This window comes from Terrapene carolina, unplaced genomic scaffold (genome assembly GCF_002925995.2).
Source record: "Terrapene carolina triunguis isolate 2854851 unplaced genomic scaffold, T_m_triunguis-2.0 Scaffold130, whole genome shotgun sequence".
Classification (NCBI taxonomy): domain Eukaryota; kingdom Metazoa; phylum Chordata; order Testudines; family Emydidae; genus Terrapene; species Terrapene triunguis.
Window position 1 is genome coordinate 8,645,673 of NW_020664481.1, and position 27,791 is coordinate 8,673,463.

The following is a 27,791-nucleotide window of genomic DNA, read 5'->3' on the forward strand; positions in this document are numbered from 1 at the left end:
GGATAGTCACTTATCCTCCATCTTGCTCCCCTACCTGGTCTTTAAGGGGCCATTTTAAATTTGTCTTATTTAATAATGTATAAAATGTGTCCATCAGAAATATAACAAAGATGATAACATATTGACCAACGTCAACTAAACTGTCTCCTCCAACACCATCTCAGCACATCATCTCCCTCATCAGACAAAAGTCTAAATAAACAGATAATACTTATGTGATTTCTTTAATTTCAACCAACACAGGGTTTTCTGGACCGACAGGGGGAGCTAAATCCAGATCTGAGGATTGGTATGCCCCAAATCTAGCCCTCTAGATTTAAAATATAGGGAAAACTTACAGAAGTGTCCCAGCATCTTCCATGATGATTCATAGGAAAGATGCAGTCTCTCCATAAGGCAGTCAGAACCCAAACCACTCTGCAATCAAAATCCTCACCTTGAACTTCACCAGAGGCAAACAGGAAGCCAGGACAGCCTTTGAAGAAAAGGTAAAGCATAATCTTTATAGCTAATATTGCTAAGTAAGCTGGCAGGAGTCTGCTACCCTTGCTGAAGCTTCTAAATCATCTTCAAGGATGGTCTCACATAGAGTGCCTTGCAGTGATCTAATTCGGGGGCACTAGGATGACTGGAAAGGGCTACATTAGAAAAAAAAAGTTGCACAGCTTGGGCAAACACAGATGGTGGAAAATAACACTTCTAGGGCCTGTGAACCCAGGACTGCAAACTTCAGTGACATACCCCCAGGTTAATAGGGGCAAACTGCATTCCGACCGGAGCCTCCTTATACATCTTCCAAATATTGGAACTCCAACTTCAGAGGGTTTGGTTCTGTGGAGCAATGCTGAATGGAGAGTATTTGGAGTGGGTTCCTAACTCTTGACATCTACAGATTACTATGAATGGCTCTACACTGAGTGTACACTGTGTTTCCAAAGGCACTAAATGGAGTTAATAAACTGACCCCTCTTCACTGAGGAGTAGTAGCACTCCTCACAATCATTTGCTGACTGAAGGTCATTCTGATCCCTAATGAGAAAATGAAATGCGTGTTGGACTTGCGGAACAAGTTCAAATCAGCCCTGCATACAATGTAGAAATATAAGCTCGAATCAACTATACATTTACTGGCTAAATTCAGTTTACAGCTAATCAGCTCTTCCTTTGACAGATAATGCTGCTGTGGAAGTGGGATAATTTCATAAATGAATAATTTAACCAGTTTTATCTTTTAAGTAATGATATTCAGACATATTAACATATAAAGCCTCAGTATTTACATTTTTGTTACCTGGACCTGCAGAATTAAAATGTATCCAGAGTATTTGGTGATAAATGACATTTATAGAGTGGCTTTCATCACACAGGGCTTCTCCGTGCTTCACAAAAATCCCTCGGATGGAGCATGGCAGACAATTGGCACACAGCTCACCACATGACTGCATTAGGGGAGAACTTCTATTTTAATATCGTAGACAAACTTTTTTTCTTTCATAGGTTCACAGATTTTAAGGCCAGACGGGATCATTAAGTCTCATCTCCTTCCTAACGCTGGCCATAGAATTTCACCTCTGTACCCCTGTTTTGAGTGCAATAACTTGTGAGCTCATCTTCCAGAGAGGCATCCAGGCTTGATCTGAAGACAGCAAGAGATGGAGCATCCACTTCTTCCCTTGATAGTTTGTTCCAGTGATTAGTCACAGCACTCTGCGATAAAAAGTGTCCTGGAAACCTTAAGGCCACATGTTCAAATACAGAGACTCAAGATCTAAACACACAGAAATACATGTGCATGTGCAAGAGTGTACCAAGCAACATATCTGCAAATCTCCACCCTTGTGCATGCAACTGCAGGAATATTTTTCTGCATGTGTTTTTAATGCACTGACCTCAGGGCTCCATTTTTGAATAACTTCCTTTAGGCCCAGGAAAATCAGACAGAGCTTAGTTGTTTTAGGTCTTGTTGAAAAGAAAACAACGGAGAGAAATAAAAAAGGAACTATTCCACAGCAATATCTCTTTATTTAAGGCAAAAGACTCAGATAGTACATGGAAAATACAGCTCATCTTTAATGGTGCTTGTCATAGAATGACAAGCCCTTACCAACTTTATGTCAGCCATTGCTGCTCCTTTGAGATGGCTAATTTTGGTGAGGAAAATATGAAACAAATTCATATAACACAGACAAGCTAGTTAGATGTTATTTTCCTCTCATTCATTGTCCACCCCTCTCTATACACCCTTACCCATCTGATCTGCATAGATTTACTGAGGTATACCTTGTATCATGTCAAGATCCTTCAGTATCATGTTGCAGCAGACGTTATTATAGTCTTATTCAGGAGGGAGGAGTAGGCTTGGATAGCAGCACACTGATAAGCAGGGCGAGAAATAAAAAACACAGATCCTAACCGCAGGCTAAATCCCTTTTGTGCTGTTCCAGTAGCATAAAGGGGGATTAAAGCTGCCAATAAGGCTCTGCTCCGGATTGTCCTGTCACAGTGGATTCCCTGGTGTCGTAAAGCCAGTGAAGCCAGTCTAGGTTATCTACATCCTGTGCCTAGTGTAAAGGGCTGGCCAGGAGAGAAAAGGGGCATGGCTGGAATCCACTGCATTTCGGCAAGCTTAGGCCAGTGGAATAGTGCCCAGGGCACCATTCCAGAGGGTGTAAATTACAGCAGCTCTGTGGCTGCTCTAACTTGCCACAGAGGCTGAACTAGCCCCCAGCTGTCCCCAGGCCTGGACATATAATGTCCTTTCTGCCTCCTCCTTCTCCTTACAGGCATTGAGCAAAACTCTGGTGCACATGAGCATCCAGCCCAATAATTCTCCAAGAAAGTTAACAATGGGTTTCTAACAAAACGGCTCCTGCAGTTACCAGAAGACAATTCTCATTCACCTACATACTCAGAATAGTTACCATGTAGGGCACAAATGAACCCTGACACTGACCTAGCTGAATTACACAAAGAAAGCAAGGACATTGTTTTTTAAATGCACCCTTTCAAAATTCTGTTCTCCCCCAAAAAATTCTAGTTTCAACAAAGACAAACTGGGGAAGAGGGCAGCCACATTTTCCAACCAGCGAGAAGAACCTTTCTCTCACACCCCAAAAAATCCTGCTGTTTCATTCATAAATAAAATAAGCCACAAGCTCACTTGCTGGCAGGCACTCCCTTTTATCTTTCACTTGGTTGAGAAAGAGACTAGCAACATCACATTTTCAGAAAGCCAAGGGTGGTAATCACAGAACTGGTTGTCATGTATTTTTAAAAGCATTTGCAGCAGCACTGCTCCGCTCATTTTAAAAAGAATTATAAGCATGCAGAAAATTCTGAAGAAGCAGCTTAACTCTCTTCTTTACTTATTTTTAAGATGAGAAGAATGCACTGGAAAAAGACCACTTCCAAAAGGAGATCTCAAAAAGTTAGCACCATTTCACTACAATCACAGCAGAGCTGAAATACTTATTATCTCAAATAAGCCCGGGTGACATTTGAGATGTCTCGACAATTATTGGCCTGCCAGCCGTGTGTGGAATCAGCCAGTTCCTTTTCTCTTTTTGGTATCTTTTTTTTTACATGCTCAAAGACCTCATTCATAAAATATGTAGCGGGAGCTCTTCAGAGGATGATATTGCCTATGCTGTAGACCCGATGAAGGTTACTGTGCTGCTGAGACAGATATTCTGCCAGAAGATAAATCAATGTAGCTGGTGGAGTTGAATTACTGCATCAAGAGCTCAGTGGTTGGCACACTGGCCTTCACAGCGACAGTCTGGGTTTGATCCCTGGCTGGTGGGACAATTTTGAGATTCAGTGAGAGTGTGGAATAAACACTTGGTGTGGTCCTGGTCACTATCCCATGAGTGCAGGGAGAAATGCTACTGGTTAGAATAGGAAAGAGATGCGAGTTTGTGGCACACTCCCATGGGATGCACTTGGCCCATTTATCTCCTGGGTGGTGCAGACAAAGAGAGAACAACGAGGACTGGAATCTGGACATACTGCTAAATTAAGCAAATAAAACGATTAGCAATTGGCTAGCAGCTTGATATAAACCAAATAAAAGAGCATGGCTTTCCCCCTACAGTTTAGTTATATCCTGTCCATCTCATATCTTTATGGCCTTTCTTGCAAATCCAAATATTCCATGCTCTAATCACTGCCTGATTTTCCCTTCTCTTAATATGTTCTCCAACAGCCATTTACATCTGCTTCACTTTTGCTTATTTTAGAGCAAGTGTTTGATTTTAATCTGCTGATGTTAGCCTGGTGTTTCAGTGTACCTTTGAATCTTTGGTTCTTCACATTCTAAAATCCCATCATTTTCTCCTATTAGTTCAATGGGATAGATGCTCTTTTGTTCCACCTTTAGCATTTCTTACCCTTTTGCAGGCAGGAGTTTAAATCAGACTGTTGCTATACCGTCCTCTAATAATTTTTATGAAGTGCAGTCCAATTTTCTTTATCTTCCTTGGGGATCCATTCAATTAAGCACAGTCATAATGAATGAATGGACACAGAGCTTTGTAACCATATTTACATCCAGATTAATGGGAACCAGGTAAGATAACTTTAAAGCCATCAATATTTTAATACCTTTGCTTTTCATTTTGCTATCTTCAATGTCAGACACATTTAGAGGCTGAGTTTTTAATTTCCTCCTCAGTTTGTGAGAAATCAGAGTTTATACGTGGCTTTAAATTACCAGAATTTGCCTCAAAATAGATTTCTTGCAGGTCTTCCATCTTGATAGTCAGCTGAAAGACTGCACATGACACAAACTGAGTTGCAAAGCTGGTCATTTATTGGCGACTGTAACGAATGTAATCTATTTATCTACATATTGCCAAGAAGCCAGTATTTATCAATATTAATATTTAAATGAAGACTCTGAGAGAGCACTAAAAATATAATGTAGGGAACATTCAGGCAACAGAAATGCTGAACTAGATGAGCTAAAATGTCTTCTCCATCTCACCTCTACCACTCACGTTTAACTATTTTATCCAATGCAAGGTGTTGTTGTTAGACCTCGAATATGAGCCTGATTCTCATTTACACTAAGGGTACGCCTATACTTACCTCTGGGTTCGGCGGTAAGCAATCGATCTTCTGGGATCGATTTATCGCGTCTTGTCTAGACGCGATAAATCGATCCCGGAAGTGCTCGCCATCGATGCCGGTACTCCTGCTCCGCGAGCGGAGTAGGCGGAGTCGACGGGGGAGCCTGCCTGCCGCGTGTGGACCTTTGGTAAGTACCTTTAAGTTCGAACTAAGGTACTTCGACTTCAGCTACGTTATTCACGTAGCTGAAGTTGCGTATCTTAGTTTGAACTGGGGGGTTAGTGTGGACCAGCCCTAAGGCTCAGACAGTTACATTTATAGAGCCGTGTAAAAGGGCCTTACTGTAAACTGAAAACGAGGTTCTATATCAATACAATCTAACAGTCCAATGTCACAGACAGTGTGATATGTACATAAACATCTGAGAAAATTATGATGTTGGTTTGAGCCCATAGAATGTATCTTTTAGGAACTTCACCCACACGGATCAGACTTGTTAACATTATAATCCAGATCTCAAAATCCTGCTCCAATTTGGCTCCTGCTCCTAACAATGGACAGATAACACAACCTAATTTAGTCCCCTTTCTTTCAAGAATTCAACACACATTTGCGGTCTGGTTAGTAAAGTTCCCAGATACAGGTTTCTATTTAGATTTGAGAAAAAAAGATTTTATGTTGATAAAATATAAATTCTTCACTCCAATTCCAAATATTATCTTGGTGCCACCTGAAAAGCAACAAAGACACTGGGAATAAACATATTGTATTGCTTTAGGGAACACCAAGGATTATGTCTGGACCTGAGAGATTTGGTTTCATTGTCTTTTGTCCAACCTTGTACCCAGCTATGTCTTTTGTCCAACCTTGTACCTTGTACTATGGGACGGTCAATATTCTATTTCCAACTACTTACTGCTACCGGGCCTCAATTTCCTAGGAATAAAGTCACAGGGAAGATGGCCCAAAATGCAAGCTTCTTCTGAGAGCCTTAGACCTGGTCTACATTACGAAGTTGGTGCCAGCAAAACTGTGCTGGCTAGGAGTGTGAAAAATTGACACTTCCAGGGTACATAGCTATGCGGGCAGAACCCGCAGTGTAGACGCAACTAAACTGACAGAAGAGCGATTCTCTTGGAATAGCTAATGTCATTAGGGGAGGTGGACTTACTACGCTGGCAAAAGAACTTCTGTCAGCATATGCAGTGCCTACACAGGGGCTATCCCAGCATAGCTATGGTAACACAGGCTCTGTAGTGTAGACATGGCCTTAGAAATATTTCACATGCTAGCTCAGAGATGGGCAAACTACGGTCCGCGGGCCACATCCGGCTTGTGGGACCGTCCTGCCTGGCCCTTGAGCTCCCGGCCAGGGAGGCTAGCCCCCTGCCCCTCCCCTGCTGTCCCCCTTCCCCCGCAGTCTCACCGCCGCACGGGCAGCGCTCTGGGCAGCGGGGCTGTGAGCTCCTGCTGAGCAGGGCAGCAGTGTGTCTAGCTCCAGCTGGGTGGCGCAGCTGCCAGACATGCTGCTCTGAGCGGCATGGTAAGGGGGCTGGGGGGCTGGATAAGGGGCGGGGGGTCCCAGGGGGCAGTCAGGGACAGGGAGTAGGAGGCAGTTGGATGGGGCGGAGTTCGGGGGGGGCGGTCGGGGCTGGGCAACGGGGGGGTTGAATAAGCGTGGGAGTCCCAGGGGGCCTGTCAGGGGGTGGGGTGTGGATAGGGATCAGGAGATGGGGATCGGGGTGAGTTTGGATAGGTGTGGGGTCCCGGGGCCTATCAGGGGGCAGGAGTGTGGATAGGCGTTGGGGCAGTCAGGGGACAGGGAGCAGGGGAGGGGTTGGATAGGGGATGGAGTCCTGGGGGGGCAGTTAGGGGCGGGGGTCCCAGGAGGGGGCGGTCAGGGGACAAGGAGGAGGGGGGGTTGGATGGGTCGGAGGTTCTGAGCGGGGCGGGGAGTGGGAGGGGGCGAATAGGGGGTGGGCGCCATGCTGTTTGGGGAGGCACAGCGTTCCTTACCCAGCCCTCCATACAGTTTTGCAACCCCAATGTGGCCCTTGGGCCAAAAAGTTTTCCCATCCCTGCGCTAGCTGATAAAGGTGGGGGATGGGAAGCAAAGATTCTGCCTTTGTTTTTTTTATTGTTTTGGCCAGTGAATTTTTAAGTTGATTTGCTCTTCCTTTACCTTGCACCCCTGTCCCTAAGCCACTGAAATTTCTAAAAAACTAGGACCTCTCTAAGACCTAAAAGTCAGTAGGACAACTGGAGTTTTGCCATTGGTTTCCACAGGATTTCACCTTTAGGATTTAGGATCCAGCTTCGGGTACCTGGTTGCTGTCCTGTCATTTCTAGGAGGGCTATGAGTGATTCCTATGCTGCCTATAACTTCTCTTCTACCACAAGTCTGCAACAGGCTCCTGCATTGCCTGGGATAAGCTATCTGCTCATGATTCAGTTAAGTTTCTGATTGTGTAAATAGAGAGAGCGTGGAAATGCCCGCTGTCATGTTTGCAAAGTCGCCTAGATCAGAGTGTGGAAGAGGCAAACCACAGTGCTATATTTTTTCCTCAGCTCTGTTTCCTGTTTTCACATCCAATCTCTTGAAAGTTCTTCTTTCATTTGACCAGCTCCACAGACAGCTGTTTCATTGAGCCTTCTCCCTCAGGGTCAGCACTAGCTGACGCTGTGCCTTGGGGGAGCCCCAGTTCTGTGCCAGCTCCATCCAGCACCCCTTGTTTCTATTCCAAATCTTTCTGACTGCCACAGGGGCCCTCTTCTGCCTGCTGTTGCTGACTTACTGTCAATGTTTCTATCGAGTTCTCTGTGTTCACCAGCGGCCACCTTCCCTTGCTCTGAGGCTGTGTTTAGGATTTCTGCTCCCAGGCTGAACTGAGATGCATGGAAGCGGCATGGAATCCTGAAGCCTCAGTGTAGCCTCGAAGCAAAAGGCAGCCTGAGGTATTTGAGTGAAACACTGACAGTAAAGCGTTCAGCAGCCAGCTCTCCACAGAGTGCGTTGGAACCTAGATGCCTTGACACACAGTGAAGGCAACTTGTAGTGACTGAATGAAATGGAGAAACAGTGACGGAAAATTTCAGCATCCTCCCACTCCTACAATTTTGGCATCTCAGACAACCAATCAGTTCACCAGTCCTTTGAATGGATCTCTTACCCATTTAGTTTCTATCCAGAGAGACAAATGGGTTGCATAGTTAAGGGAGGAAAAAGATGATAATTTAACAAATTTTTGGAAGGCAGCCATTAAAAACGTGGTACACTGGGCACTGGACTTGAACTGCAATATTTACCTTTGTGGTACTGCCACCTAGATTTAAAATGGAGAAAACCATGAACACCTTGGTAAATTTAACTATAGCAGGGTGTGGATCCTGTTGTGTTTTTTTTTTAAGAGTGTTCATCGTATTATCAGTGGGATATCACAGTACAGTAAACAACTAGCACTACCGATCACTTTTACATAGTTCAGAAAATAAGATTGCCGTGTTTGACATTTGAAAGGTAGTAACTCAACCAATCATAGGACAATGGAGAAAAAGACATGGCATAAATTCTTCCTCCACCACCAGCTAATCAGAATGGATTTTGAGGACAGGAATCTCCACTGCCCAGGCTAACCCAGTTGGTTTTAATTTAGGGGCAAGAAATTCCACTTCCGTTTCTGTTCCACTTAGTGACTGATTCTGGGGACAGGACATCCTAGCATTTATGCTAATCTGATCATTTTTTCTGTGAGAGGTTGGAAAGCCTCCCATTGGATTCACCCTGACTTTCTCTAATAAGAAGCACGTTTCCAAAGAAGGTGCGGGGAGGGGACTTGTGAGACTCACTTTAGCTAATCTGTGCTGGTAGAGTGTAGTTTTTATAACTTAACATAGTTTTTTTTTCCATTTGGAACATTTGCATATTCTATAATGACAGCAAGAAGATCTATTTAGAGAAGAGTGTTTCTCAAAACAAAAGCACATGTGCCTTAATATACAGCAGTAGACATTTTCCTAATGTCAACATAATCACTATTAAGTGGGGATCACGCTGGTTCTCTAACACTAGTGGGTGAATTTTTTAATGCCCGATAATGAAGCAGTGTTTGGGATCTAGCATTATATTTAAGAAATGTTCACAATGGTACTCTAATTGTTTCCAAAGATACAATGTAAAGACCCGTAGAAGTTAGAGGTGGGAAAGACCTTTGTCCATCCCCCTGCTGGTGAAGGACTGTTCTCTACAGTTTATTTTCCACGTCTTTGTTTAAGTTATCCAGGGATAAGGCTTTTTAAACTTTTAAGACTATCCCACAGTTTCATAGACGGCTGACGATTAGGACAAAAGGCCAAAACCAGAACCCGAAGATCCCCATCCCTGGACTTTGTGCAAGTTACATCCAGATCTGAACCTCATGGCTTCACTCTGAATACAAATGGCTCCAAACTTTAGGACATTTGGGTGTAAATCCGAATCTGGATTTTACAGTTCAGTAAATCAGTGACAACCAGAAACATCTATATTTTTTCTTTTAAACTCACCTCTCTGTCAAGTCCAGCAGCCACTGTGACAATGTCTCCTGTTTCACTATTAATGGTAAACATATTTTGTGATGGACTCTGTGGGGTCTGAGTGACAATCCGGTATCTCACCATCCCATTGGCTGTAGTACTATCATCAGCGTCATTTGCAGTCACCGTCATCACATAGGTCCCTTGAAATAAGAGAAAACAAAACATCAATATCTTTTCAATCGGCAGTAATGAATTGTTGGTGAGTTGGAAACCTGCGCTTCATTCAGAAATGTTATAGGCAAGAACATCACATTTGAAATCTACCTAATTAGCCAAGAAGCATATTGTGAAAATACTATCCCTGTTTGGATTGGATACGCTGGAAGGACAATGATCATATATAACCAACCTTCCCCTGTTTCATTATCAACTCCAGCCTTATAGTTTTTTCAAAGATTGTATGTTTTAAGGCAACGTTTGCCCTCTGCGGCTTCCTGTGCCTTCTCCCAGAGGTATAGATTTCTCCTTCCAAAAATCAGCCCAGTTACCTTGCTACGAGACTATTTCTAGAATTTAGCAGCACAAGGTCTCCTAGGGTTCTCAGTAACTTCAGAAGGATCCACCAACATGCACCACTGCAGCATGGTTTGCCCCATGCCTCCAAATCCTGCAATAAAAAAGTCCATCACTCCAGTGCCAGCACCATTTCAGTGCAGAAACAAGGCTTATCTGCAGAGCAAACCAAACAGCTGCTGCCCAGCAGGGAGGGAAATCAATGGTTTGGTATGTGTGGCCAGCAATGTATTGAATCGTTGGTTTGTTTCTTGCTAATCATCAGCTTCTTCATTTGCCTTGCAAAAAGCCTATTTTCCAGATATTGCTAGGAGCACAATGACAGGCTTATTATCACTGGAGTTTGGCAGCAGGGTGTTCTGTTAAAGAGGGAAATTATCATTATGATGGTAGAGGATGTTGCTTGATTGGATGGACTCCTGCAGCTGCATGGTCTTATGACCCCCCTCCCCTCCCCAATAGCTGATGCACCGCAGCCCAACATTTGTTATTATTGGGTGGAAAGAATGACTTAAAAGATGGGCACACACTGCTTACAAATAACGATCTCCAATAATATATGTAACTGATGCTAAGGTACACAAACAAGAGAAAGGGGAAAGCACGGCTGGACCAAGTTTACTGGCCACAGCAACAAACAAGAATCAGTAGAAAAATGGAGGGCATCGCTATTACACTCCTCATTTGAGAGTCATGCATAGTGAGGGTCAGATTATGGCTGGCAATCCATGGCCCACACTGGAGGAGGCACTAAGGGGTCTCAGCAGGGATTCTAGCTCACTCTAAATGGGCACTCTTTCAATGGTGGCAGCACGCATGCCCTTCTGAACTCAGCCAGCTATACTAGCCACCGCAGTGTGTACCGCAGTTAATCACACTGCTTTGCCCCACTTTTGGATAGCTACCACCTTTGGGGGTGCTAGCAGGAAGCTCCCCAACAGTATCACATCCTTGTGCAGGTGCACATAGTCCTACAGGACTCTTTCCAGCTTGCACAACCAAGCTGTCTTTGTTCTCTATGGTACTACAGATCCCTGTGAATTTTGCTATTTTAGCTTTTTAAAAAATGTGTAAGGCAAATTCCTGTGATACATGAAAGTCCTGTTTTTCTACAATAACCCTGGCCCTCATCTGTGAAATGAGAACAAAGTATTCAACGACCTTACATTTTTTCTGATCAATAAACTTGGGCTGAAGAAAGGAACATTGACTTGGAACAAGATTGCATGAGTTATGATTTGTTCTCCTTTCTCTTGTAGCATTCCCTTTTTTTCTCCTGTAAAAGCAGTAATGATGAGAAAACTGATACAAGCAAAGAATCCATCCTTAGATAAATGCTTAATAGGAGAAATTTCAATAGAAAACATGTTGCACAAGATGGTTGATTTGAAATTTATGTTATCTTAATGCATTCCATAGAGATAATAATCTCTGAGCAGAATGTCAAAACTTATGGTTAATGAAAATGGAAGAGAAAATAAAATCTATTTTAGGAGATATAATACACACTGTAATACACTCATGAATCCAAAACACCAGGCTCTAGAGAAACAGATTTCATGATTTAGTTTTCGGTGTAAGAAAACATAACAGTTCAGAAATAAAAGTTGTTTGGTACACTACATTGCCGATAGGAAGCAAAGAAGATTCTTTTATATTCACGAGAGATGCCTAGGTGTAGGAATTTACAAAATCCCAGACTCTGCAAATTCTTACTCATGTGAGTAATTCCATTGATCTCATTGAGACAGCTCCTGTGAAGAAGAATGACAACCCAGGTGAGGCTTTGTAGGATTGGGCTTCATGGCTTTTCTTTCCCTTCACCCTTGTTTCCTTCGATGCAGCACTTTGACCAATAAAATAACATTTTATACATTGCAGTTCTAGAAAACTGATTATATCAATTGTCCTTGACCTGCAACCCCATAAGGACACACGAGACATGTTAAATGCCTCTTATGATGTGAACTGAGAACCAGGCAGCTGTGGCTCTTGCTTCAATCTGCTCTGATTCTCATGTGTGAATATTATAATTTTCTATTGTGAGATCCAAATTAGCAGGAAGCAGAAAAGGTTTGGGGAACTTGACATTAAAGCCTAGCTTGTAGCATAACAAGTTGCCACATGTAAGGGTGGCAAGTAGCTGGGGTGGATTCTGTAGATTTTGAGAAAGTCACATTTCCTTCTCTGGTTCCCTCTTTGCTCCAAGAAGGAAGTAAGCTGATAGCATTCCACCATCCAATACCTAGTATACACTAGTAGCAGATTACTTCCCCCTCTATGCCATCTCTGCTCTGCTGCCTGATATGTGGATGGATGCAACCAATGTGCCCATTCCCTTCACCTGCCCACTTAATTCCTGCCTGGCTCTGTTGGAGGAGAGTAACGGTTTTACAGAATCTGCTCTGCTCTCCATGCTGTGACCCGTGTGCAAAGGTGCACTGTCTTAAGGGCACGTGACAATTCTACCATTATTGTGTGTATTCTGTATTCAGTATTATACATATTTACTCCATCTTAACCAAGACACAGCTCTTGCTGGACACCTTCTCAGGGTATCGTAGTGTTCAGTTAAAAAAAGGTACATTGTTAAAATATGGCCTGCTGAAGTGAATACCATAAACACACACACACACACATATTCTGTATATATCTAGGTGGAGTGGGATGAGCATAAGCTGCTGTGGTATTGGGCATCTTTGTGATTGCAAATTTAACTACTGTCAGCGCATCTAAATAGTCTGCATAGGGATACTTGTTTGTATATTTTTAATTGAAATAAAATATATCTATTTCTACAGTATTCATCATTGTAGTATCTAGGCACATATATCGGGCTAGACTGTACGGCCCTTACTTAGGTGAGGATTCCTACTGATGTTAATGGGGCTACTCGTATGAGTAAGGGTTCACCAATGTAAGGACAGCCCAATCTAGCCCATATAGTGTATGTGTTTGAATTGAGCAGAAATGAAAGTAACAGACTAACAGTGCTGGCTGTGTGCCAGTGTGCATGCAAAGAAATGGCCATTATCATCCCACAGGTCTTTTCCACCCGACGTCATAGACGGACACTGTGAAAGCTGTTCCAAGCAGCCTTGCTAAAGTGTTGCACGCCTGACTGTTCCACTTCTGGGTCAGCCACTGCCAACCGTGATGAATTACAAGGTGGTTTTTAAGATGCAGGACTAGAATGAAATGACCAAACCATTTTCCCTCGTAACCCGAGACAGGATTTGAAGCTGTCATGGGTTTCTGATAATTAATACGACTACTCAGCACTTTACTTCTGCAAAGCATGAACTTAGTGCATTTCTGATCTGAAGAGCTAGTGCACGAACACAATGCACAACCCAGACCTCATTAAAAGAGAACACACGAACTGATGAAGCACAGAACATTGACCAAACCCAGGTAGTGTATCACATGCTGAAACACATCATCTGAAAGATGTATTCGATATAATTGCACTAAAATATACACATGATCTATGAATATCAGTAGATAACCTGTTGAAATAGAAACATTTATCACTTCAGGTACAACATATATTAAATAAAATACACCACCTAGTAAATCATGTCAATATTAAATCAAGTTTGTTACACCTGTTGAACAACCCTCCCAAGCAACTGATTGAATTATCATGCACAGATAGTGCTGACAAGAGTACTGTACATTAGCTCTTCATTAACTAATGTGCCAAGTTCATATCTCAACTGAGTCAAAAAGTTAACATATGACATGGCATTGCTGATCTACCATTAAAAAGAAGACACCAGGAATCTGAACTTGACAGTGCATGCCTTCCATTTTACAATGAATGCAGCCTTCTGGACATTACTTTGTCAAGTAATGCAAATTTATTTCAACCAGATGATAGTTAATATATGAAATAGCAAGGCCTCCATTGCCCCGATCTCCTGCCTGCCTGAGACAGAGGGTATGCGTACGCTCGATCTGATGGGGTAATTCCAGCTCAAGTAGACATACCCACACTAACTCTGATGGAGCTAGCATGCTAAAAATAGCAATGCAGCCGTGGCAGCGCAAGCAGCAGGTGCAAGCTAGCTGCCCAAGTATGATCCCACCTGAAACCCCGGGCACATACTCGGGGCAGCTATCCTGTCCCACTGCTAGTGCTGCTGTGACTACACTGATTGATCAGAGCAAGCATGGGTATGTTTTCCTGAGCTAAAAATTACATCTCCAGCCCCTGCCTAGACATACCCTATGAGTGTCACTATGTGAAAACATCCCCTTCAGATTGATTGGGCTTTCTGTGGGATGTGCACATGATTAGAGGAAGTGATAAAGAAACCATTAAGTGCAAGATCGAGCCTTACAGAATATATTATGTCCAGAGGAGCGGGGGCTGGTAAAGATGATTAATCCACTTAGTGCAGAATGAGAGTTTCTACACAGGGAGTTAGCTTTTGTGCTTCATATTCACATCCTAGAGACTTGGCACTAACTTCCCCAAGCCCTAAGATGGTTTGGTTTGGAAATGATTACTAAAGTGCAGTTCTGCATTGAAAAGTTACTATGTAAAACTGGCTTTGGGGGGTTCCTTGTATCTCAGTGACTCAGGATCATACTGTATATACCCATTTGATAAGGAAAAATAAAAGTAAAAAAAAGATTATATTTGAATCTCTAAATACATGCATGGATGCCTGCACTCAAATGTTTCGCTCTGCAAAGTCATCCTAGGATCTGACTGGCAAGGTGGATTCTTTCTGGCTCAGATGTTAACAATAAAGAACTGCAGACTAATTGCTGCCCTCGCTGTCCCTTTGTCTTCAACCTCTGATCTCTCTCACATCTGCGCCACCTCATTTCTGTGCAGTAAAGATTGGGTTTTCACAGTGTTAAGATTTACAATTGTGCAAACAAAATCGGAGAACAGTCGCACTCACACCTCTTTGAAAAGATGGCCTCTAATGCTTTCGTGTTACAATTGCATCATAATTACCTCTATTCTAAGCTGGGTAAAAACAAGACTGATGTTTATTAGTTAGACTTAATGCAGAGCTAATGGGGCATTTATCAAAAAACAAAAAGCCTTCCACGCTGTCCTTTATGCCTCATACCAGTGCAATAAATACATAAAATAACCCCCACCGTCTGTTCTTGTGTAGAAACAGACACGCTAAAACTTCATACAGTTTTCAGTGATAGCATTAATTCTTTATTGAGCTGTGTCTTACAGTTTATGTTTTTAAATGGCTGGTAAATGTTACAGAATCATTAAAGGTTGGTTAACCTTCTCAGTCTCATTTTGTCTTACAAGATACTTAATTTAATCATCTCCCCATAGAAAAGGAATGAATCATTATGTGCAGACATGTAGTGATGACCATATTACATTAGATCTTCATTAACCCAAGTTAATAATGGCTTTGAGCTGATGGACTCCTCCCCTTCCTTCTTATTTCCCCCCCCCCCCCAAATTGCAAAGCTCATATAGTGAATGCTCTACATACCAATGTTTGGTAGAAGAATAAAGTTATCACTGATGGAAAGTTCATGCTTTAAAAGTGGCACAAAATTTGTAATACTCTCCTAAAACTGACAATTTCTCATTTAAAAGCATCCTGATAATTGCTGTCTTATACTCCCTGGGTCAGATTCTCAAACCTTTACTCATGTTGAATAGTACCTTACTCTTCAAGCAATACCATTCATTCCAAGGAAATCTCTTACAAAATAAGGTATGGCTCGGAGAATAAGGATGGCAAAATCTGGTCCTATATTTGTACACAACGGGATCCCAAACCTGAATATGTTCTCTGGGTTCTACAGTTATACGAATACTTCTCCTCCGTTTACAATAATAACTTTTAAATATTGCTTCAGTGTTGAAGGCAGCAACCATCTGAAAATCTCAAGTTCCAGGCTGAATCAGTCCATTGTCCACCTTGGATTTGTGTATGAAAATTGCACTTTGCCTTTGTTCTCCTCTCCTTGATGATTTCATTCTGATTCCAGCAAAAAGTGAAATGGACAAGACTCTTTTTCTGAGAAGCAACTTGTCAATTTCAATCTTCTGCCAGTTTGCCAGACCAGAGCATGATTTTCATCCAGCCTCCACGCTGAGGGACAGATTCTTAATGTAAACAAAAGGCACCAATGGAGCCACAACAATTCACAGAGAATCTGGCATTGGCATTTTCGGTCCACTGAAGCTCTTGTTTTGGAGGGCTGATATTCTTTTAAACCATCAAGGGAATAGTTGAAAGCAGAAAACATGCTTATGTAGTGGTAGGACATTTTGGGCCTTGCCACTTTTAACCATGATCCTTTACAACTGAAATAAGTGCAAGAGTTACTCTTGTCTGTAAATGGTGCACATTACGGCTGTGACCAGCTGTGTTTGATACACCAAAATTCAGGTTCTTCATGAAGCACTGTAGAACCCGAGAACAACCCCATACATATGAATATGAAACAATAATAATACCTCTTATACAGCACTTTTTAATCAGAAGGTCTCAAAGTGTTTTACAAGGGAGATCACTGACTGTATCCCCATTTTACAGATGGGGAAACTGAGGCACAGAGCGGGGAAGCGACTTACCTAACGTCATCTAGAAGAAGAGCTGGGAATAGAACCCAGATCTCCTGAGTTCAGACCAGTACTTTCTCCACTTGGAGTTAACAACATATAAAATCAAATCAGAATCAGAATAGCCCTGGCTAAACTAAGCATTATATTTTGACCTAGAGACCTTCTAAACTTTCTTGGATGAAGGAACAGGAGTCTTGTCATTGATGTCAATGGGGCCAGGATTTCACTCCTTGTATTTTGTCAGCTAAGGACAAAGGGGGCAAAAACTGAAACCATGATCATTCAAAGTTTTAAGCACAGGAAAGGACGACAGACACAAGTGCATAGCCATAGCCTGCGAGAGTGAGAAGGAAATAAAATAAACCTACTATTTTAGTCAAATAAGGATAGGCAAGACTTGGAAGCCACTGAAATGCCAGAATAACTATTTTCAAATCAATGAAGTATTGTCTGGATAATCAATGTAATGAATGAAGAATAGGGAGAGTTGTCATTACTAAATGTAGAAGTAGTGAAGATGATAGAAGAGGCAATTTAGAAGATATGAACTTGAGGCCAGCATAGAGACAACTGCTTTAGTATCTAAGACCAAAGCTCAACCGTGCACAAAAAATGGATTAAATAGATGATAAAAAGCCATTTTTACATTCTCATTACCCCAAATGCAAAATGAGACTCAGACCCACCAAATTTATGCAGTAGTGTCATCAAAATAAATAAATAGTGTCAACTAAATGAACAAGTGCAAGGCATGGAGATGAGACAGATGCTTGAAATTCTGTTGCAGATGTAATAAATCGCAAATATGTCTAATCTAAACTGTATCCTGCATCACATAGACAAAAAAGTAAAGTAGAAGCAGCACTTTCCTTTCAGATGCCGCTCCCTGGGGAGTAGCTGATAGCTCCTGGCATGCTCTTTTACCATTTTTTTTTGTAATCAATGGCATATTTTGACCTTTCAAGCAATTAACCTAATTCACAGAGGATGTCACTCCCTAATTACTGGAGACATCAGATTGTCAACCTCAAACAAGGCACAAAGAGACAACCTAATGTGAATAAAGAGAACAAGTGGGTCTAGAGAGATGATTGAAAAAATCAGAAAGGGTGCTGTCATCTGGAACTGAAGAACAAAATAAACATATTGGGAAAGAAAACTAATGAATGCACTGAGTACAAATCACACAGAGGTATAGCCAGATTTGAGGTTAACTCTTGTATGATTTGGGAATGTAGTCTGCAGCCTGGTGAGACTGAAAGCACCACAGAGAAGTTATATGAAGTAAAACTCGAAGAAAGACAAAACAGACTTCAGTACAAATGGATGAGCCTCAGCTTATGAGGCAGTTTAGTAAATGGAACCGCTTGCTTCTCACAGTAAACTCAAAAAGTGGAATAAGAGAGATTTAGGACAAAATATTCAAAACTGTAAGCAACCAACACAATTTGCATAAAAGCATGAATGTATTTGCATGCCTAATTTGCACACACGCATATTGCACAGCTATAACTGTGCATGCAAACAGAAAGACAGATGTCCGATGGCAAATGCATATGCAAATAGTGAAATTATGCAGACATTTCTCCACACACACTGCACAATACCATTGTGTATCTTGAATTTTCACTGAGAAAGTGGTCTATACAATTATAAAATATAGTTTCATAATTTCCAAAATAGAATAAAAAAAGTTAGGCTTTTTTTCATGACAGAGTGGAAATTAAAGTGCACAGCAGAAAATCTATCCACATTACTCTGTAGAATTGAGCTACGAGAGAGGCCATTAATGTAACTAAAGAAACAAAATATACAATGATGGTACTTAATATTCAACAGATTGAGAACTGGAAGAATGTATCAGGGCAACTGCACCAATGTTTTCCCTCCATGGTCCAGCAAGGGCTCCCACTCTAGGGCCCCAGATCCTCAGCTGTCAACTCTCTTGAGCAGAGATCCATATCTCTCTTGCTCCTGACTGGAGTTTTTCCCAACCTGCACTATTCAATACCTACACTGTCATATTCTCAGCAAGCCAGACTGCCTAAACAGGCCAGTGTGTGTGCTTTACTTTGTCTCCAAAGGTTATGAACAGCTGTAATTGCCAGCAATCACAGGTTACCACACATCTCTTTATAAGCAAGCACATTTATTCTTAAAGTGAAAGCATTATGGAGAAAACATATTAAAAAACCTACTAACATGCTAATAAGCTTACCAGAGATCACCTCCCAGTTCCAACAAGGGCTCTGGTAGGAGTCAGTCCTTCAAACCACACAAAGGAGTTTTCTGTGGTTACAAGCTTTCACAGCTTTAGCTCAGAAACGGCACACCAATGAATAGATAGTCTTTCCTTTATACAGCTTAGGTTTATGAGACTGGCCTCATGTAATAGGTGATCAGCAGACAAAACAGTCTCCTCAGGGCATAGTTTCAAAAGACTGGATTTTTGCATAACCAGAGGTGAGAGATATGCATTAACCTCTCCTTAGGTATTTTCCAGGAACACATGTATTGTCTGAAAAAGACCATTCTTGTCTGGCACATTGTTCGATATAGTCCTTTGTTCGTTCAGGCTTCTCATCACATCTCTCCCCTAGAGAAGTTGCATACAATCCTGGCCCAGAATAATATATAAACTTTGCATTTAGTACAGTAGACCCAAAGAGACAAACTTACGACAATAAGGATATTGAAGGAAACTGCTGGATCTGTCACAGCAGCTGCACAGGATGTCTCCAGAAAAGATGCAAGATGTGCTTGACACCTGTTCCATCCTTTCAACTGTATTTAGATATTTTCATTTGCTGTAGTCTGATAAGACTTGGTGATGCTAGGTGAACAGGCAGGGCCAAAGTTCACTGACTTCAATGCAGTTAGGTCAGCAGAAAATTTGTCCTTTAGTCTACAAGGGGAAAGTGTGTAGATTGTGCATAGTTTTCTTGCACAATATGTTACAGACACACAGTCAATACACACACACAACCAACGGCAGATTCAACAAAGGACCAGATTCTTGATTGTTTTTAACTATTAACTACTTGCTGGAGGACCCCTGGAAGAATAGTTATAGCCTGGTTAGCATGATGCTTCACAACTCTTCACTGCTATCAACTTATTTGTTTCTATTCTTTTAAACAATGTGTCTTGATTATGTTTTCCCATAGGTATATGGTACATTATTTGTGGTTGTTTGGTAAAAATATTGCAGTGGATGGGCTACTGCATTGCTATAATTTATTTCCAGACTGGTCTCAGAAGACTATTTCAACCAATTTTTCTTTATATCAACTTGGCCATTTTCTTTGAAGGGAAAAGTATCAGAGTTTTTGGATGTGAATTTTTTTCTTCTTGAGCCCTATAATTCACTGCATTGCTACTGGGACTGGCTGTTTCTATACTAAAAAATAAGTAAGCAAACTATTTCATAACTACCCAGTTTTGACACAAAATGGAAAGCAGTAAAATGTGGTTGCATATGAGAACTTGCTTATCTCAGAATGGTGCTTGGCTGAGCAAAAGACTTGAAAGAAGATATTGTCTGTCCTTAATTTATGTGCAACGTGTCACAGAGAGAAGAGAGTGGGTCGGATGAAGCCATTTTTAATAGTTTACAAAATGCAAGGATGAGATTAGCCTCTATCCAAACTGAACAGACTGAGGCAGCATTAAGATATTTAAATGGGCTGTATGATGAACATAGTGATGATAATGCATCTGGTAAGACTGAGAAAACTGCTGAATCATATTCTGTTAATAAGGCAATCAGATGAGTTTTTAAGTGTTATCCCTTTAAGGACAATGATACTCTTGCTATTTCTATGCTTTCCTAGCTCTAGTGCTGATTAGGAAGAAAATGCAATTAGAAAAACACACTCTCACGCAGGGTAAGATCCCCCACAAGATTTCACTGTACACATAGTAATGTGGAATTTGATCGTGAATGGTAATAATGACTGAAGTGAGTAAATCTGGGTCATGTTGAGAGAGGCAGATTCTTCTCTTGCTGTGTGACACCTAAATTGCATCCATTTTAGGTCTCCTTTTTCATTTGGTAGAGAAAAGGCTTAGATTTTTAAGGGTACAGGTATCATTAATTTTGTCCAAAACTAACGAGAATAATACTCCATAATTTCAAGAGTCAAAGAAGCAGTTTATATGTTTGAGATACTTTCATCATATTTCTGGGTCTACACCCACTCACCCCACACATGCGCTTTGACATACAGTTTCAAGTATGTCACTGTGGATCAGATCCTCAGTTGTGTCAATCACTGTAGTTCCACTGAAATCAATATAGCTATATCAATTTACATATGATGAAGACCTGGCCCTAGATAGTCACATATACACATTGATGTTGGGATGTGGTAAGTGGTAACCCACTGTTTCCAGTTCATGAGTATGTTATGATGTCTTTGACTTGTATTTTTCTGAATACTCCTCATTTATTAAGGCTCTGATAGGACAAAGCACTTGTAGACGTGGTTAACTTTAAGCACATATTTAAGTTTATCCTCATTCAGCAAATTCCTTAAGAATAGCATATTTCACCTAGGCCGTAGGGAGGGGTGGAGATAAGGGTTGGGTTAATATTAAAATGCCTCCCACATAGAGCTGGTAGGAAATCTTCCAACTGATGGTTCTTCCAGAGGAAAATGCCAAGTCCGAATGGCTTAAGCGAGATTTAAGCACATGTTTAAGTGCCTTGCTGAATCAAGGCCTTAAATAAAAAATAATGAAAATTATTTACCTCCAAGCTTGTAAAACAACACTGACTGTATTAAAGTTGCGATTATTAGCTTCAACATAGTGTTTTTGGATTAATTCAAGTTCAAAAGGGAAGGAAGTGTTTTTCACTTACTGTCTCCTGCCAGCATTTAAAAATGATGGTTCTTATTGCCACTGACTCTGGAACTTTACCTTTGCCATTTTCATTTCCTCTCTCACAACAATTTTACCACCTACGGCACTCCCCCCACTTGTAATTTAAGTGGAAATACAACCTTCAGGATGATGAGCATCTCTTTGCTAACTGTACTATCAGGTAAATGAGAGGAAAGAGCCAGGAATTCAGAACCTCAGTGCTTCATACAAGTCTATGTATAAATGCAACTCTATGCCTTAAAGGATTAATTTCACAAGTCTTAAATTGCAGTTTAATTTGAAAACTAATTCAGCCCCATAATTGGCTTTTCTGTTCAAATCACTGAGGCTAAAGATTTAAATTCTTAATATTCAGATGACTTTCAAGTATCTCGCCCCATCTGTGCATTAGTCCATGGTGTTAATCTCTCAAGGGAATCTCTGCTAGCATAGAAATAAAATAAATAAACAAACAACTGGGGCACTAATAGCATAAGCTGCTTTAAAAAAATCCCTGCTATTATATAGAATATTTATTTTTATGAGATTTCTTTAACTCAATTTTCTACATGTAGATTTTGCTCCCAGGTATTTAATTTTTTAGGTGACATCAATATCAAGAATTACACTATCAGAATTGCATGGAGTTAGGGGGAGGCAGCGAATTTTAATTACAACATTTTTCACTTAAGGAGTATCAATTATAATGTTCCGTTTCTTTGAAGGTTTACCCATGATGCTTAGAGCTTCTTCCAGTTCATTCAGGAATAAGAAACTGGTATCAATTCTGCCCTTCAGTTTAACAATGTGCTAAAAAATCAAATGAAAAACAGGGTGAGATGAAATTCTGGCATCATTGAAGTCAATAGGAGTTTTGCTATGGACTTCAGAGGGTCCAGTATTTCCCCTAGGCCGTAGGTGGGGTGGAGATAAGGGATGGGTTAATATTAAAATGCCTCCCACCTAGAGCTGGTAGGAAATCTTCCAACTGATGGTTCTTCCAGAGGAAAATGCCAATTTGTCAAAAGTGAAACGTTTTTTACAAAATTTTGACAACATTTCATTTTGGAAAAACAAAAACAAAAAGCTGCTGGAGCGAAGCATTTGGATAGGGTTGATACTTGTTAGACCTTTTTGGAGCAGAATGTTTTGATTTCCCATTTCAAAACATCTTTTCATTTCAATTATTATAATATAATATAATATAATATAATATAATATATAATATAAAATGTAAAGTCAAAATTGGAACAAAACATCTAGATTTTATCAAAACACAACATTCCGATCACACTGAAGCTAAACGTTTGCCACAATTCCATTTCATGGGAAATTTCAATTTTTTGTTTTGTTTTCATTCTATTTTGGAAGGGAAAAAAATTCAAAATCACAGAATTTCCCATGAAATGGAAAATCCAATTCCCAGCCAACATTACTCTCACAAGACATCCCTAGGATCACGCAATCCTGTACCAGCACTGCTGTAAAACTCTAGTAGCTAAAGTTTGTGTCAGGCAGTAACTGGTAAAAATATTTGGAAGAGGATTCTGTGAAGCATGGTAAGAAGAAGAAGAAGAAGAATTTTTTCCCCTGGCTATTACCCAGTAAGCTAGTTTGCCCAGATTGATAGAAATAAGCTTTAAAGGTACAAGAGAATTCATGCATCACGTACTACATTCAGAAAAGAAGCTGTGCAATCCATACAGCTTTATCAGCTCTTGAAAGGAAAGTTCTACAGTTATGAGGGAACTAGAACTTCGCTGATTAAGGCTGCCGGAGGGACCAGGGGAATTTCAGCGCTAGCTTGCAGCAGCATTTTTTAAACTTAGCTGTGTTCTTCACATAGAGGCAAAGTTCAAAGAAGCAGAACATTATTCAATGTGAGTAAAACATGGCCTTTTAAGATATACTTTCAAACAGTGGTGCATTAAATCAAAAACAACTTGAGTGTCTGTGTGTGTGTGGGGGGGGAGCTGATTCTGTGGGGAAAAATATCACACATAACTATTCATGTTCTGTGTTTGTTTGGAAGGCCCTGCATTTTAAAAACTAAAGGGTTCATCTGCATACCCTTAGACTAAATAAACTAGAAACAGCAAGGAAGAATTTATTGCAGAGTATCAAAGGAAGGAAAAGAGATACATTTCAATACAGCATCTAGCACACACTTGGGAATTGTACAAGGACCAGAGAGTGACACCCCTATTCATACAGAGTAGTATGTTACTCTGCAAGGGGCAATCCCATTAATTTCAAAGGGACTACTCATGGCATATGGTGCTATTCAATTAAAGGAGAGCAGAATCTTACTCAATGATAATAATAGATTATCATTAATAATACATGAGCTCCGGTCAGCATTCCTGTCCAGGTCTGATTACAATGGTGGCTGGCACCCCTCAGACAGTACATTCTCTGGAAACCTGGGCAGTCTGTTGGACTCGGAGTGCCATGCATTCCATTAAGGCCTGTTCAACAAAAATGAGTTCGGACCGTCTTTGAATAAGTCTCTCCATCCTTCTGCACCAGCCTTCTCCTGGCTCTTGGTCAGTCTAGATGGCCAAGGAAGGCTATTTCTATGTTTTAAGGAAGTGAATCCATCTTACACCTGGGGTGACACACAGGGAAGCTAGGCAGACAGAGTGAACTAGCCACATTGCACACTTGTAGTTCACCCACCCATCTGCATTCCCATCATCACCTTCTTTTGGATCCTTGGCACAGAACTCTTCAGGCCATCTTTTGACTGGACCTCCACCACTCACAGCAAAGGCCAGGCACAGTTTGCAGTGCCTGAGCTCTCCTGACCATAGGGAATGTTCCCTCCTGCCAGGGCCAGCTCCAGGGTTTTGGCCGCCACAAGCTGCCAAAAAAAAGCCGCGATCGCGATCTGCGGCGGCAATTCGGCAGGAGGTCCTTCGCTCCGAGCAGGAGTGAGGGACCATCCGCCGAATTGCCGCTTAATAGCTGGACCTGCCGCCCCTCTCCGGAGCGGCCGCCCCAAGCACCTGCTTGCCAGGCTGGTGCCTGGAGACGGCTCTGCCTCCTGCTTGTCTCCCCAGGGGCAATAGCCACCCCAAAGGGACAGGGAGTAAGGAAAATGCTAGCTCCTCCTCACTCTGCTCACTGGAGCTTGCTGGCTGTTGAGAAGGGAGCATGCGGCACTTGGCAACTCTGTGTATGCTGTGTATGCTTGAGGCACAATCCCTTCTGCAGCTCCCCCTGGGCTGGGGCAGCTCCACTCTGCCTCTTACTCAGGGATGTGCTGTAATGGCACAACAGAGTTCTTTGTTGTTTACTTCAGAGGTGATCCGCTCTAGTGATCCTGTTAATCAGCCTCACAGGGGCTTTCCCTGGTATCTCAAGGTCACTGTGCTTTGCTCATCTGCATATATTTGATTCTCTCTGGGAAATTTCCATAGGTCAGATCTTGAGTTCTTTACTATTTTCACTTGGGCAAAATTTCCACTAAGTTCAACAGGACTTTGGCCCATGGTTGTGATTGCTATTAAAGTCAACGTTTATCCAGGATACTACAGTTACTTTCCTAAGCTAAAATACATGAACATACCGGTGGCATTCCTCTATAATGTGGTAATTGAATTAATATAGTCTTTACAATATTGACCACTGTACATGGACACATAGCAAGTGTCAGAAAGAGTAATCAAGGGGCTAGTCAGAGATGAATAATCAAAGTCCCAAGAAGGAGTTCAATAGGAGTGAAATGTACCTTTTATGGCAATGAATGCTGATCTGCTATATCACATAAGAATTTTTTTTTCAGCTTGCTTGAAGCAGAACTAAACCTATAATGTAATAAATTGCTGAATCAATAGTGAACACATTTTGCCTTTTGTTTTCTATAGGAATATTTGTTATACCTTTCATTTGTCGATCGTTGTGATGAATAATTAGGAATCCTGGCTGCAGTTTTTTTGCATTGTACGAAGACCTAGTGTCGTACCCTCTTATTACTGTAATTTCCTGATATAACTCGAGTTAAAAAGGATGTTTCCAAGTCTCTGGGAGCTTCATGCTTAGCTAAATATGCGGTGTACTTCATTTTAGCTATATATATCTCCAAACGAAACAGTGATGCCCTAATTTGAAGTGGGTGAGGAGTGCACAGGTTCCACAACCTAACTCTACGACCTCTCCATCATTATCTCGAAGACATAATCTCACAATTATTGACATGTTTCGCAGAAAGAGGGCATCAGACACCCAAGTCCCCAGACAGGTTTACAGAGGCAAGGAACAGAAATTCAATAACTATTATAAACCTTTAAAAAAATACTGATTAAACAAGAAAGGAGGGAAAACAAATACATCAAAGGCAAATGTAATTGCTTTTGAATAAAACAGACTGCTTCCCATTTACCTGCCTTAAAGGCAGACACAGTGGACTGGGATGCAGAATACCAAAAATCACTGGTATAACAGAGGCACAAGTATTTTGTAGTCCTATTCTGATTTAATGGCTTATAGGCTTATCTGGATTTCAAACAAGAAAGGGCTGCAATTTACTCCTTCCCTCATCCTAATGAACAGAGCTAGTTAAACATTTGGGAACACTTTCAATATTGATTTGTTTTAGAATAAGATGTGGAAAGTCTGATTTGTTATGGAAATGTCATGAGCATCATGGCTTATTTCAGTCAGCACTTCAGATCTTGATAACTTGTATGTGGAAGCCCCAGTGTGGCCTTAGTGTAACAGAGGGGGGAAAAAAACTTCTCTGTGAAAGAGTCATTAGAATGATCAGTTCAGTTTCTTTACAGCCCAACTCTGAGGATCAGTATCTGGATGAGAACTTTGAAGCTTTGGTGCATCTCTACCTCAAACATACCAAGAGGGAAGCTATGTCATGTTCTTTCCTCAAGAAATAATGCCACACTTTGTCCCCAAGACATGTCACCACAAGAGCCATTCTTCACACTGCTGAAAGACAATCAATCAGGATTGCAATTCACCTTGTTAAAAATAGTGACCTCAAGAGACTTCTCTATGACAACTACCTCAGGCAGCAGAGAAGTAATGATAAATGTTTGCTGACACAAACCAAAAGTCATGTGATGTTTAACCCTTCTACCTGTAAACAACTGAAGATAAATTTATCCTGGGGGGGGGGGGGATCTCATTAAGGCTTTAGGAGCATTGTATTTTATAGCAGTTTGCCACTATTTTTAGGTAATAGTTTTCAGAACACAATCTCCACTTCTTCATTAAATAATGAATCCATTCATATTAGTTATATTCAGGAATAAGCTAAAGCAAACCATTTACCATATTGTAAACTGCCTACTTATGCTCTACCCCCAATAATGAATCAACAGTATATTTGGAAGGGAAATGTTAAAAAAGGCTAAATTTTTCCAAAGACTTCTTAAATGTGCTAATGCTTGCACCATTACCTCAACTGTATGCACAAATTAGGTACTCACTGATTTTGCATGAGAATTTGCACACTTAATTTTTTTGAAAATCTGGTCTCAGATCTCTGCATAATTCACGATCGGCAGAAAAAACATGGCACGAGAGCAGACACCATGAAGTCAGTGGGAACCTTGTAATTTACTACAACGATTTTTGGATCAGGTCCCATATAAGTAAGTTGTTTTTCCACAACTTGGGACGCAGACCTTACTGGACTCTGGATGGTAAATACTGAGTTTACAAATGACTGGATTACGTTTCAGTCAGCCAGATATACAGTATTTCAAGCATACAGTCAGGTAAAAGTCAAGATCATTGCAGAGTTTGCTTTTCTTTTTAGGATTCTATCATTATTACTGTACTGATTACATGTTACTGTAGAACACTGTAAATGTAACAAACGTTCGAGACAGGCAACACCAGGTTTGAATTTACAAAGCTTCAGCAGGTTTCAGAGTAGCAGCTGTGTTAGTCTGTATCCGCAAAAAGAACAGGAGTACTTGTGGCACCTTAGAGACTAACAAATTTATTAGAGCATAAGCTTTTGTGGGCTACAGCCCACTTCTTCGGATGCAGTTGCTTTTGCAAATAAAACTTCCAAGTAGTGTGATTTGGATGCAGCTCCCATTTTATTCAACTCTACACCTCCTCCTCTTCAATGTTTATGGTAATTCAACTAAACTGTTCAAGTTTTCACCAATCTTTTACAAAAAACAACAATCCCTGAGCATCAAGAGGAGTCATGAAACATGTGATC

General features: G+C 41.1%; 1 protein-coding gene across 2 annotated transcripts in view; it reads right to left on the minus strand.

Annotated features, from left to right (window-relative positions):
• The window catches only part of CDH4 (cadherin 4), a 643,793-nt gene that overhangs the window by 102,100 nt on the left and 513,902 nt on the right, over positions 1-27,791 (minus strand). For both annotated transcript variants that reach the window (XM_026652873.1, XM_026652874.1), the window contains one exon: positions 9,613-9,785. In XM_026652873.1, coding sequence (XP_026508658.1) covers positions 9,613-9,785 — 173 coding nt within the window. The remainder of the gene's footprint in view (positions 1-9,612; positions 9,786-27,791) is intronic.